Source organism: Enoplosus armatus, chromosome 21 (genome assembly GCF_043641665.1).
Source record: "Enoplosus armatus isolate fEnoArm2 chromosome 21, fEnoArm2.hap1, whole genome shotgun sequence".
Classification (NCBI taxonomy): domain Eukaryota; kingdom Metazoa; phylum Chordata; class Actinopteri; order Centrarchiformes; family Enoplosidae; genus Enoplosus; species Enoplosus armatus.
Window position 1 is genome coordinate 1,042,501 of NC_092200.1, and position 12,849 is coordinate 1,055,349.

The following is a 12,849-nucleotide window of genomic DNA, read 5'->3' on the forward strand; positions in this document are numbered from 1 at the left end:
CCTCAGCCAATGAGAGCAGAGTATATATCAGACACCTGTTTGTCTGTTAATGTATAATTAAATTTTTGACTAACTTGCTGTGACTCAGCAGATGGATTAGATGTGTCCAGCTTGTGTGTTGGTACATATAAACATCAGATCCTGCTCCTTGAAACCAGCGACGTGGGTTTGGTTATTATCTAAATTTAATAATTTAACCCCAAAACATGTAGAGGAGGGTGAATAGCTGTTAAAGCCCCGAGTGTGTGTGTGAGTTTCTTCTCATGCTCGCTCATGGCCTAAGAGGCAAAACCCAGGGCCAAAAAGTCTATAGGCTCTTGCATGCTACTCAAGAAACTTCATACTGTTTCGAGCACATGTTGAACAGCTGGACAGTCAGAGGACATGAACCTGAACTTCTGCTGTGTGTGTGTGTGTGTGTGTGTGTGTCTCAGGTGTGAGGCGGCGTACGGTGGTCCTCAATGCGATCAGCTCCTGGACTTTAACATCCTGTACGTGGTGCCCAGCGGTCAGAAGCTGCACTACGTCCTCATCGCTGCCATCATCGGAGCCGTTCAGATCGCCGTCATCGTAGCTGTGGTCATGTGCTTCACCAGGTACTCGCATCACTGCTGTTCATACTACAAATACTACAAATACTACTACTACTACTACTCCATCCATCAAGTCCTAAGATCCCAGTAATTAACTATTTAAAAGATCAGTTTGAACCATTAAAACTTAAGAAATGTTTCAGCTTGTAAACACTTCAGGCAATATTTAAAATGAGGTACATTTAAGTTATCTGGAGAGCCGTCCAATCAAAAGCAATCAACTATGTAAACTCATGTAACTATGTAAAGTCACTGCAGTATCAACATCATTTCCAAATATTAACGTTTTAGGGGCAAACGCTTATTAAACGTACCTGAAAATGTAGATGTGACTTAATTAGATCTGCACACATGGAGGAATGTGTGTTTCAGAGTTTGTGGTGTTCATGTTTACAATGAGAGGGAAATTACACGGCTGAAATACCTGATTTGGCAACATATTGTGATTCGAGGTGTTGTTGTAAAATCTAATTTAATGCAAATCTTTATAGTTCATTAACATTTCAGGTAGATTTACCCAAAATAATCATAAAAAACAAAACAGGTCAGATATTAACAAGCTAGTTTGGATGTTCAGCAGATCCACCCGACCGTCACCATGTGAAAATGTTATAGTGACGTTTAAATCCATATTTAACAAATACCTTAAATTCACTCACTGACTGATGACACTCTACTTTAAAGTTTTTGTATTCATATTCAGCGGAGTGAGGTTTTGACTCAATGTCTATATACTAGCTTTTATTAGAGGAGCTTTCAAATGCATCCCAAGGTCTTCATCCGTGTACAGATGGAGATGGTTCAGTTGACATCATGTGACTGAAGTATGGAGCTTCCACGTGGTAACAGCTGGACCATCTCCATGACAACCGAGCAAGCCGATGAGTTCCAAGTTCCAAGATCTAGACTGACACAAAAAGTACCTGAAACATATTGACACTAATATTTCCTGATGGCGTGCACTTCCTGTCGTGTCCTGCAGGAGGTGCAACAAGGCGAAGCGTGGACGGAGACAGAAGCAGCACCTCGGTCACTTCCCGTCAGGAACGTCCTCCAGGATGATGTAGCCGCTCTCTTCTTTTTTTTCCTCTCATGTTTTTATGAAATACAAGAAGTCTAAATTTTTCGTACCACACAGACAGACTGCATTTTTGATATCTCGACTTTTTGGTGCCTCTTTTTTTCCCCTTTTTTAAAATAAATTTTGAATTTCTTAAGGGGCCTTATTTTTAAGATTTCTCTCCATGTTCGATTAGTTTTTCTCGTCTCTTCGCTGTCTGCAGATGACTTTATGTTTTCCATCAGGCAGAGCGGAGACGTACAGTTTGGTTTGTGTTTGTCGTGATGCTGCCGTCCTCTCAGACTCTGAAACACTGTGGATCCTCCGGCAGGAAACATTATTTATCTGATTGTATCTTCACTTTGGACCGTCCACATACAAACTGGAAAAACACAGATTGTCTCTTTCTGTTTTAACCCTGTGGGACGCAGATTAATGCTGGTTTTGTGTTTTTGTTTAGATTTATTTTGAAGGGAGAAATTTTTGTAACTGTTAAAATATTTTTTGAACTAGTTTATGTGGTGTATAAGTTCGGCTCATGGAAGTAATAACTATTGGATACTTAATGTTGACATTGAAATACCACTGAATTTGTGACACGGAGATATTTGACTTTGAAAACCATCTAGCTGAATGTTTGGGGTTTGAATCCCCCTCGACTTTCAAGCTGCGCCGGTTTAATAGCTTGAAGTATCTTCGAGTATCTTTTTTTCAGGATTCACAAACCTGAATTCAATTTGTTCAAATTCTGATGGAAAAATCAGTCCCGTCTAAAATAAAATCAGTAAAGTTGAAGGGGATAAATCACACCTTCTGTCACTCACATGATCCGCTGCCTAATATACACGAGGAAGAAGTCTCCTTGGTAACCCAGAAGAGGGTTTTTAGCCAAAAATGTAGCTTCTGGAAATGTGCGAGACAGGAATTCAAACCACATAAATTCACAGTGGATTTTCAAAATAAAATGATAAATTCAGTGATATTTAAATTAAGTATTTACTTAATTTACAAAGTATTTACTGGTGATTCAATATCACAATTAGGTATTCAGTTGCTTATGAGATTCAAAATGTTACCATTATTTTTTGCTTCCATGCCTTCAAACATGAAAACATGAAACTACAGACTTGGTTGATTTTTCTGTTTTCTGATACCTTTTACAGTACAAGGTGTTGACACGGTCTTCAACACGAGGACCATGTCGGCTTTGACAGTTTAAAGGTTCCTTCTGTTTTTCTTGATCCTGTTTACTTTGTGTTATAAAAGCCTTAATACTCCAGGGGGCGCTCTGCACCAGGACTACAGGATTATGAGGGACCACTGAAGACTCACATCTGATGGGTTGTTTTCTGTTCTGCTGCGTCTCACGGGGTCAAAAGTAACCTTTCATGTAACTCAGATAAACTCTATTTTACTTTTTTTTTTTGTATTTGTTATGATGAGACGCACCTGAAAACCAAAATGCTGTTTTTTCTACTGCTTAAAAAAATGATAAGGTACAAGCTAACATGTACAGGTTGTTGTTGGAATTATTTTATTGCTTAATTTTCAGATGACGCCATTCCGGAAATGGATTCCAATGTTTTTTTCTGTGTTTTGACAAGCTGATGATAATTTAAATGACTTTGTTTTTTTGGTCGAGTTTCTTCTTTTTTTATATAATTTGTAACGATGGTACGAAGTGTCCGTGTTGGCCGTTTTATTGTGGTAGAAGGAGTAGACTCAATAAGCTGGGAGGTTCCCTAAAGTGTTGCTGTGCTGGGATCAGATTTATTTGACTCTTTGAAGCAGTTGTGAAGCTGTGGTCTCGGTCACGTATGCCTGTGGGAATCCAGCCTGATTTTACTGTAGATGTTGCGTATTGCATGAACCAGTGAAGTTGTCGTTTAGACTGTGCTGTAGCTGAACTAGAATTAAATTATGATGTTGAAAACCACCGTGTCATCGCTTCGATCTCTTCACTCACTTCATTTTACCGGCCGCAGATTTGATGAGATGATGCTTTAAGGAGTCTGAGTGTTTAACTTGATATTGAAGCACGCTGACGGAGATGCAAGCCACGATTATAGTTACAGATACTGGATTTAGAGGCTGGAGGTGCAGCTGAGCGTTGAAGGTGTGATAAGTACCTGAAAGTACCTCAAATGGCCACTAGATGCTGCTCCAAGGAAGCTCCAACTGTAGTACGAAAACAAAATACAAAGTCAACACATACAAGTTCAGCCCTCAGTGTATAATTTCACTACTTCTGATATGAATCAGAATGTTGAAAATTGTTTGATTTATTAGCTATTTATTGTTAAAGACATGTTTTGAGTTGATTGACAGGTGTTTCAGCCAATCACAGTCATCTCTATCCAAAATGAACGGTAGGCACATTAACAAGTCAACCTGAAGACCCCACCCACCTTGAGTGAAGGAGGAGTGAAAACCAAGCGCTCCTGGTGGCTGTTGAAGCATCCATGTCTTCTACAGGGAGGTGGAGTTAAATATAGCCGTGGAGGCGAGATAATTATAGGCAGCAGCTGGTGGAGGTTTTTAGACGGCGGGGAGTCCCCTTAGTGCTTCATCTGATTCCATCCCTCCTTCCTCACCTCACCTCATTCTTAACACTCTCTTTCTCCCTCATCTTCTTTCTTCTGTATGTTTTGATCATCAGTTGGCTGCCTTCCAGGGTTTTGGAAGTTTTCTGAACTTTCAAGGGCACTCTGGCTACCACTCTTGAAAGATCCAAATATGATAATATAATATCTGCTTATGGGTGCTAAAAGCAAAGGAGTTGTTGGCTAATAGGTATCCGGATGGTTCCTTGATGAAACCTCAAGACTTTGTGTGTTCATGTTCAAAAAAATTCCCTTCATGGTCTCAAAATCTAATTTTACTTTTTCTGATGTGAGTAAATTATGAAAATTAAAATTAATCGATTTAAGGTGCGTTTGCTTTGACTGAAAGTTACCCTATCACAGTGAGTTGTGTTGGTTGCTGCTTGTTCATCCCATCTCAGCTCTTCCCAGGCTCCATCCCGTTTGCCCCAATTCGGATCTGGCTCCAGTAATTTAACAAAGATGGCAGCAGCGGTGAGTGTTAGCATGAGGAATTCTTTTAGGAAACCTAGCTGTTCATTTGGAGGCCAGGGGATGCCAAAAAAGTCTAAACCTGGAGGGAGGGATTAAGAGAGAACAAGTGAAAAGGTGACGGTTGATAGATGGATGATGGAGGAATAGATGGGAGGGGGTTTCCATTCCTTTTAATACACTCATCTCCCAAAGAGGTGCAGGGAGTCACTTTACCCTCACAGTATTTTTAGCAGCAGAGAACAGAGAGAAGCTGGGATCCATGTCACTCTTTATCTATCTCGCTCATTAACACATACATTCCTATAATATCCATTTTCATTTTGAATTTCTCTGATTGACGGGAAGTTTGCGGGTAGCTCAGTGTTTCTCAAGGACTTGAGAAGTCGAACATGACTTAATACCAAATTGGAGTAAGATAAACTTGGAATAAGATCTCCACTTGAGTATATTTATTTCTACAGTCTGGTTACTCACTTTAAAATCTACCACTATATTGTTAAAACACTGATCAAACATTGTTTTCAATAATACTCCTTCCTCTCAACTCTCCCTCTGCGTTTTACCTTCTCTCTCTTTTTAGCCTCACCATTCCCCCTCCATCCATCCCCCCTACTCTTCACTCCTGTCATTCCTCCCTCCCTCTCCCAGCAGGGAGGAGTCTATCAGTTGATCTGATCAGTTTCAGGGTCAACCTCCAGTTGTAGAGGGGTGATCCGGTACTCCTGTACTCCTACTTTCTCTCCTTCCCCTTCCAGAGGAGGTTTCTGTTCCTCCTCCCTTATACTCCCTCTCTTTCTTTGGATCCCCCGATGCCTCAACCCTCATCCTTCTCTTTTTAGTGGCTTTGATCTTCTTTTTGTCTTGAAAAATTCCAAGATTTCGCTTTTAATTACAGATCAGATCTCGCTGGAGCTTGTCTCTCTTCTTCGTCCACCCTACTCTTCCTCATCCCTTCTTCCCTTTTACATTTGGATCAGTGGGTTCTAGCCAACCAACCAAGCAACGAGGCAACTAATAGACAAGTCAACAGCAGGTGAAAAAGCGAACCAACAAGCAAGTATGACAGACAAACCGGGCATGCCAACGGGTGGCGGAGATGATGCGGGAAGCATCATGGCGTTGCTGGAGCGTGTGGCGGGCCTCATGGACAGCGTCCAGACCACGCAGCAGCGTATGGAGGAGCGTCAGCTGGAGCTGGAGAACACAGTAAAGACCATTCAGACCGACGTCATCAAGCTGACCAGTGACCACGCCACCACCAGTTCCACTGTCGACCGGCTGCTGGAGAAGACGCGCAAGGTCAGCCGCCACATCAAGGACGTCAGGGTGCGTGTGGAGAACCAGAACCTCAGGGTGAAGAAGGTGGAGGCCACCCAGGGCGACCTCCTGGCCAAGAACAAGTTCAGGGTGGTCATTTATCAGGTAAGACTCACAGATGTTTGGTCCTTTGGCTGAAAAGAAGAATCTGTTCCAATGTCGAGTGCTTTTTGGTTTCTTTCGATACTTCATTGGTACTTACAACCACTGGAAATGGACCTTTGGGGTTCTGACTAAAATAATCCTTCTTGTATCAGGGCAGTGGAGTGTTGATTCTCTTCAAGAAAGGGTGTAGAGCATCAGGCTAACCTACAGCTACATGACTAAATGCACTGTAAAATGTGCTTCGAATGCTCTTAGGATTTCTAGTCTAGATTCAAAGACGGTAAGCTGGTATACTGCCTTGTCAAAAGATAAGAGTACAGGTATTCAAAGGTCTGAAAGCTTCCGATCTGAAACAGATTCTGTGGAAACTTTCCCGAATCTAACACGCTTAAAGTAATTCTCAAACAAAGGGACCCAGGGGCAGTCATGCCCGATCCACAAAAAATCTGAAACAACCTGAACAGACACAAGTCTTGTGACAGTACACAAGGACTCTAAGCCTACCTGACCAGATTAGACTGAATTTAATTTGGACCTGGTCCAACTCATGGCCCCAGTTGAAGATCTTTAACACACAGTACCAGTGCATTTAGGTTCCGACACGACAATGGAACCTAAGAAAAGGGTCTGGGGCCTGCATTAATATGCCATTATTACATGACCTAAATAACATCAACATCATAACTATAATAATCAGTTCCTGGTAGTATAGTCATGCTCTTTACTTGTGTTTAACAGGAAGTGACTGTTGTGAGCCTTAAGAAGACACTTGTGACCACTGAGCGATGCTTTTAGGTCCCTGTTGACTCACATGTTCAGTGTTCTTTTAACAAACTGTATTAGCCGACGAACATCTCAGTTCCTTTATGGGGTTGAAATAGCTACATGCACGCACGCACACGCACACACACACACACACACACACACACACACACACACACACACACACACACACACACACACACACAGCTTCGTTTTACTTCTTTGGCCTTCACAGTTAGCAGCTGCCAGCACGATGGTGACTCGGTTATTTTAGCCCTGGATAAACGTCAGTATGCTGAAAGGTTACACCACAGATCTGGAGCCCATAGAGAGAGTTTTCACTTAGAAATAACAATTTGTGAATTATTATTTGGTGGTTATTATATTAACATTATAACAATATATAACATTTTAGACTTCTCACCAAGTTAGTCATCATCAAAGACAGCTGCTTGCAAACGACCAACAGCTATTTTTGACTCTGAAGATGATGAATACAATAATATGTTAGTTGTGTGCACTACATATCATTAGCATGCTAACTGCATGCATCTTAGCATGATAACATTAAAATGGTAGCGTGCTAAATATCAGAATATTAACATAAGAATTACGATATATGTAACACGCAAGTTAGCATGTTAACTAGATTGTTGACTAGGACTAAATGCAAGAATAGCTCTGTGGGGTGTGGTTCATTACTGTAACCTGGACTCTGTAATGTGCAGTGTCAGGTTACAGTACGGTCAGTGAGGTCACATGATCAAACCTCAGAAAGACCCTGTGATTGGATTGCTGCAGCTGCTGGATGTTAGGCAGCGTCGTGCACACTCGTGCTGTCTTCATGTCATGTGGGATGGTAGGTAGAGATGTGAAAGATTCCCATGTTTATGTCTCCTGTTTTACAGTATCTGCACATGGCAACCACAGTGTGGTTAAGATTAAGGAAAGATCGCGGTTACATTTAATTAAGAGGCAAATGTTAATTGCAGGTCTTTGACAGGACAAAAACCCTGCTCTCCTGCATGAAAGTCAGACGCACTACGTCACCATTCACCACCCCGTTATTTTGCTCTTCTCTACATGCTGTAATGCAGTGGTTCCCAACCTTTTTGGTCTAAGGTACCCCCACGCCCCTGTCAACACCCACTCATCAATTCACACCAAATGTTCCAAATGTATAACCATTCAACCATTTGTCCATTACTTTTAGCAAATTATTATATATAGCTGTTTAGTCATGACTTAATATGTGGCTATATTCTTTTAATCAAATCATAATTTATACTTTTTCAGTTGCTACTTTGCAATCTTGACAACTGCCCCTAGGGTACCTCATGTGGTACGAGTACCCCTGGTTGGGAACCACTGCTGTAAAGGACACACTAATTCCTGCACTGGCACTGAAAGTCTGCACTGGATGTTAACCATGACCGGCAGACTCATCCCATATGGATGTAATACCTCGGACACTGGGCAGTCTTGTTGGTTCTCAGAGTGCAAGGAGGAAAATGAAAACCGTTTCTGGATATCTGGATATAAATTGCAACACAGATTTATTAGACTTATTTAGACTTATTTGAATGAAAGTGTGAACACCTTAATTATTAATGGGACACCATTGTCAAAGGTCTGATGGCAGCTCTCTTACTTGCACCAACCTACACATGCATTTATTAATCTAATGTAGTACCGTGACACAGAAACCAAATGAAAAAACTTTACGGGTTTCTGTGAGAGGAAATAGTCAATGAAGGTTTAAGTCTCTTTTCTCTGTGGTGTTTAAAAAAAAAAGTATTTGATATCACAGCTAGTTGCCTCAGCATTCCTTCTTTTTTACCCCAGTAATAAAACAAATTCAAGCGTGTGCTCAGTTAGCAGAGCCGCTATGTGGTTTCTGTACTGTAAGTGACTGTGCCAGCTGAGCGCTGACAGACCAGGTTATTCTGAGTCTGAACCGCCACCATCTCCTAATATAGTTGCCTGCTCTCTCTCCCTTCTTCTCTCTCTGGATTAGCTAACGATCTCCTGGATGAGGGTTATAAATCATTTCGCTAACCGCTAACAGGCTGTGCTCGATTGATTTATTCTGGCAAATTTTAGTTAAACTGATGGAGGAAATCCTCTCAGTCAGCCAGAGCAGAACCTGCGGGGGTTCATCTGAGATGTCATGGGGTTAGATGGGCTCATGACCTTTGACCCTCCCTCTCTGACCACTCTTCCCTGCCCACAGTTTCAAGCTGAAATCATAACTTCTTGTGTTGTATTTGTTCTGTTATGTTGCATTAACTATCTATGAGCTGCTGTCTTGTTGCTCTGTGTAGCAATTGGATATTTTTCTGATTTTTCTTCAAATAAGTTGCTCATGGAGGTGACACATTTTCTGACAATTTTGTAGTTTCACGCTCTGAAATTTACAGCAAAACTCAAGTAGTGGATCCACTTTTGAACATTTTAAATGGGACTGGGTATTGAACTGCAGTACTTTGGTAACAGGTGGCAGAAATGTATGTGTAGCACTGAGATTTGAAACAGTAAAGGACCGAAAGCGAGACGAGAAGATGGACGACAATCTCATGTTTGTGTGTTAAGTACGGAGTGGGAGTCAGGGTGTGGTTAGCCTAGCTTAGCATTAAAGACTGGGAGAAGGGGGGGATCAGCTAACACGTTAATCAGTTTTAGGAAGGAGTTGTGTGATGGAACTATTTCTTGTTGAACAACAGTGTATTTGTCCGCACAGTGCTTTTGTGCAGTATCTTCGGCTATAATTCAAGTTGCCTGATATAGTCAGTGAACACAGGTTTTGGTTTCTGTACCGGCACGTGGGTACCAAAACTGGCAGCCTCTTCAGGCTTCAGGAACTCCCCCAAAACCACACATGTACACAGAAACGTAGAAAACACAAACGAGATACAAACGTGTTAATTTGTGAGCTTTAGAGGGCCGGCAGGTGTATTTTTGAACTTTGCTTACTTTTAGTTTGTTAGGAGACTCTGCTACATGCTCCTGTCGTGTAGCTCAGTTATCTCTGTTACGCATTCTGTCAAAGCTTTGAAAATGTCAGCCTCTCTATCGGGTGTCATATAGTGCCTATGATGCATGTAATCAAAGATCCTGATGATCCCATTAGCATGCTACAGACTAGTTTGCTAACTACCATGAAGGCTCATTCAATGTTATGAATTCCATCATCCAGGACTGATCCAAAAACGTCAAAACTTACTAAATATATGGCCCCTCAAAGTCAGCTTGGTACATCTGTCCAGGTCACATTTCAGTACAGATCACAAGGGAGGAAACTGCATCATTAACAAAGATCTAAACTGGGTGTTAGTAATCTGCCTTATGCCTCAAATGTACGCACGTGGTGGATAGTTTCAGGACCAGAAACACCAAATACGCAGCACCCTGTGAAAGGTACTTTTTTAGGCTTCTACTAGTTTTTGGGTAAGTCTGTGTTTACATGTGGAACTCAGACTGCTGTTCACCAGTATTAAGCTGCAGTTGGACTGACTGGTCAGCTCCCAGTACGACTGTAATTACATGAATTACGTCAGCAGGGATCTGGGTCAGTTTGCAGCTTCGGCCTTAACATTTTTGCTCCATTTCATGTTCAGTGTAAGCTGATCTTTCAGTTACAGACTGATGCATGCCGTGACGTGGCCCGAAGCTGAAAGTGACCCAGCTTTGCCCCGTACGCTGCTGCTCGTCGATATGTTTAGCTTCCTGCAGCTGAGCGCTGAGCTGCAGAAACAGGTGCTGCAGTTTATTTATGGAGGCAGGATCAAGACCTGCACGCTAACAGCTAAAGTCTACATGACACATTTGAACCAGAGACAGATTTAAACCTGACATCAACAATTAAACTTTGTTCATCTGAATAAGAAGAAAAACATCGCTTTTTATATTTAAATGCACGGCATGTTTTTCCCCAGCACAAAGTCTGGTTTATCAGTCATGTACTCATTTCCCAGGTTCACACTCTGTTCTGTGTTCTCCTCCCTCAGGGTGACCAGGAGGTGAAAGCCGTCTCACCGGGAAACGAGCCAACAGAACCCAGCGGCAGCACCGGCGCCACAGCCGAGGTGGAACCGGACAAGTTTGAGCTCCCTCCAGAGTCGGATGAGGAGTACATGGTGGTGGAGGAGGCAGACTCCTCGGCGGCCAGCCGCATGAAGAAGACGGGGCTGACGCGCATCGAGAGCTTCAAAGCCACCTTCTCCAAGGAGAACATGAGCAAGACCCGCGAGAACCTGGGCACCAAGGTCAACAAGTTCGGCGAGCGCATCGTGACGGCCGAGAGGCGCGAGAAGATCCGCCAGTCGGGCGAGAGGCTGAAGCAGTCGGGCGAGAGGCTGAAGGAGACCATCACCAAGAGCGTCCCAGCCAAGCTCAACCTGAAGAAGGAGAGGACTGTGGCGGAGGGCCAGGAAGGAGCTGAGGGCGCCACGGAGGGAGCCGTGCCCGTCCCTCCTCCCAAGGGCCGCAAGGGCAGCCCGGATGCTGCCAAGGCGGCTGACGATGAGGGCAAGGCGGAGGAGTCTGAGGTGCCGATGTACGACATGAAGCAGCTATCGTAAAGCACGAGACAGTGACAAGATCTGGGCCGTTTTCTTTGGACCACTGAGACCACACAGACGGAGTGAAAGAGAAGGTTTTAGGGCAGCTGCTACCAAGCAGAGCTGCAAGAGGGCAAATAATGAAGATTAACATTTGTTTGAACGCTGTTGAAGGAAGTGAGCAGAGAACAGGCTGGTCACAGATCCAATCTGACTGAACATCAAGACAACAACCGAACAGATTCCTGAAATATTTCATATGCAGTTACACATTTATTATCAAATCAGTAAATATATATAGTATTTTTAAGCTTTGTGTTCAATAAACACTGACTTTGGAAAATAAATGAAGTGTTCAGAGTTCAGAACTTCATCGCACCGCTGCTGTTCACTTGTTTTTGCATGTTGATGAGGTTGAAATGTTGGATGGTGAAGCTGTAACGGAGTTATGGTACGTGAAATGATTAAAGTTAAAAGGTTTGTTCCTGTAGAGGTCTTCACGGGTCCAAATGTCTGGACCCGTATTATACATATTGACACATAGACTCGAGACCCGCGGTATAAGAATGGGACCCTACCTGGACCCAGTTAGATAGAGAATATAGTTTGGACCTGCCCCAACTCAAGTCCTGGTTCGGCTCTTGATCACTTGTGAAGACCTCTAGTTTGTGTAAGAATGAAATGTATCGACCACTTTGATGGTTCTGCCAGCTACGCTTCATCCTGAAGGAAATTAAGTTCCTGTGTAAACTGACAAAAGTCTGAGTACTGGGGGCAAACTACCAGCTGGGGTCCAGATCCGGCCCACGAGATCTCCTTCTACATCTTAAGAATTTATTGGTAAATTGTTTATTGTTAATCGATTTTCCTTTTTTCTTTTATTTTTAAGCAATTAATTAATTTTAGAGCAAAGTTTTTTGTACTCAACATTTAACAAGCTGCGTCTAACTGTGCAACTTATCAACATCAACAGCAGCATTCTTATGAGGTTTCCACCTGACAGCAGTGATAGAACAGCACAGCTGCTGGTGTTTTTCTGTGAGCAAACCTTGTAACTTTGGTGTCCTGTACTGTTGGTGTTTGTAGCGTTTGTTCGTGAGTGGCTGCATGGCTGTAGTTTGTCACATTAAAGCAGGTTTGTGTTTGATTGTCATGTTGAGAAAATAAAAGTTCTCTTGAATCATTTCTGTAACCAAAGTGAAGTCTGCTCTTCAATAATTACGTGAAGTATTTCAGGTAGCCTTTTTATTTCCTTCAGTGTCCTGAGAGAATCTATTACACCAACATGTGATACTACAAGCTTGCTACAAAGAGCAGTAGTGACTTAAAGTAAAGAAACAACACTGAAGGTCTCCCTGAAGATGTTTCCACACTGG

The 12,849-nt window shown here is 42.5% G+C and overlaps 2 protein-coding genes across 2 annotated transcripts in view; both read left to right on the top strand.

The window, feature by feature from the left end:
- The window catches only part of LOC139304441 (tomoregulin-1-like), an 11,403-nt gene extending 9,743 nt beyond the window's left edge, over nucleotides 1–1,660 (top strand). Inside the window, exons 9-10 of the mRNA XM_070928372.1 lie at nucleotides 435–596; nucleotides 1,576–1,660. Of these exons, the coding sequence (XP_070784473.1) occupies nucleotides 435–596; nucleotides 1,576–1,660 (247 nt within the window). The remainder of the gene's footprint in view (nucleotides 1–434; nucleotides 597–1,575) is intronic.
- Nucleotides 1,661–5,789: 4,129 nt separating this feature from the next.
- cavin4b (caveolae associated protein 4b) lies at nucleotides 5,790–11,826 on the top strand. The gene is made up of 2 exons (XM_070928286.1): nucleotides 5,790–6,152; nucleotides 10,922–11,826. Exons 1-2 carry the CDS (start codon nucleotides 5,790–5,792, stop codon nucleotides 11,492–11,494), a joined length of 936 nt encoding a protein of 311 aa, XP_070784387.1. The 3' UTR covers nucleotides 11,495–11,826.
- Nucleotides 11,827–12,849: the final 1,023 nt, after the last annotated feature.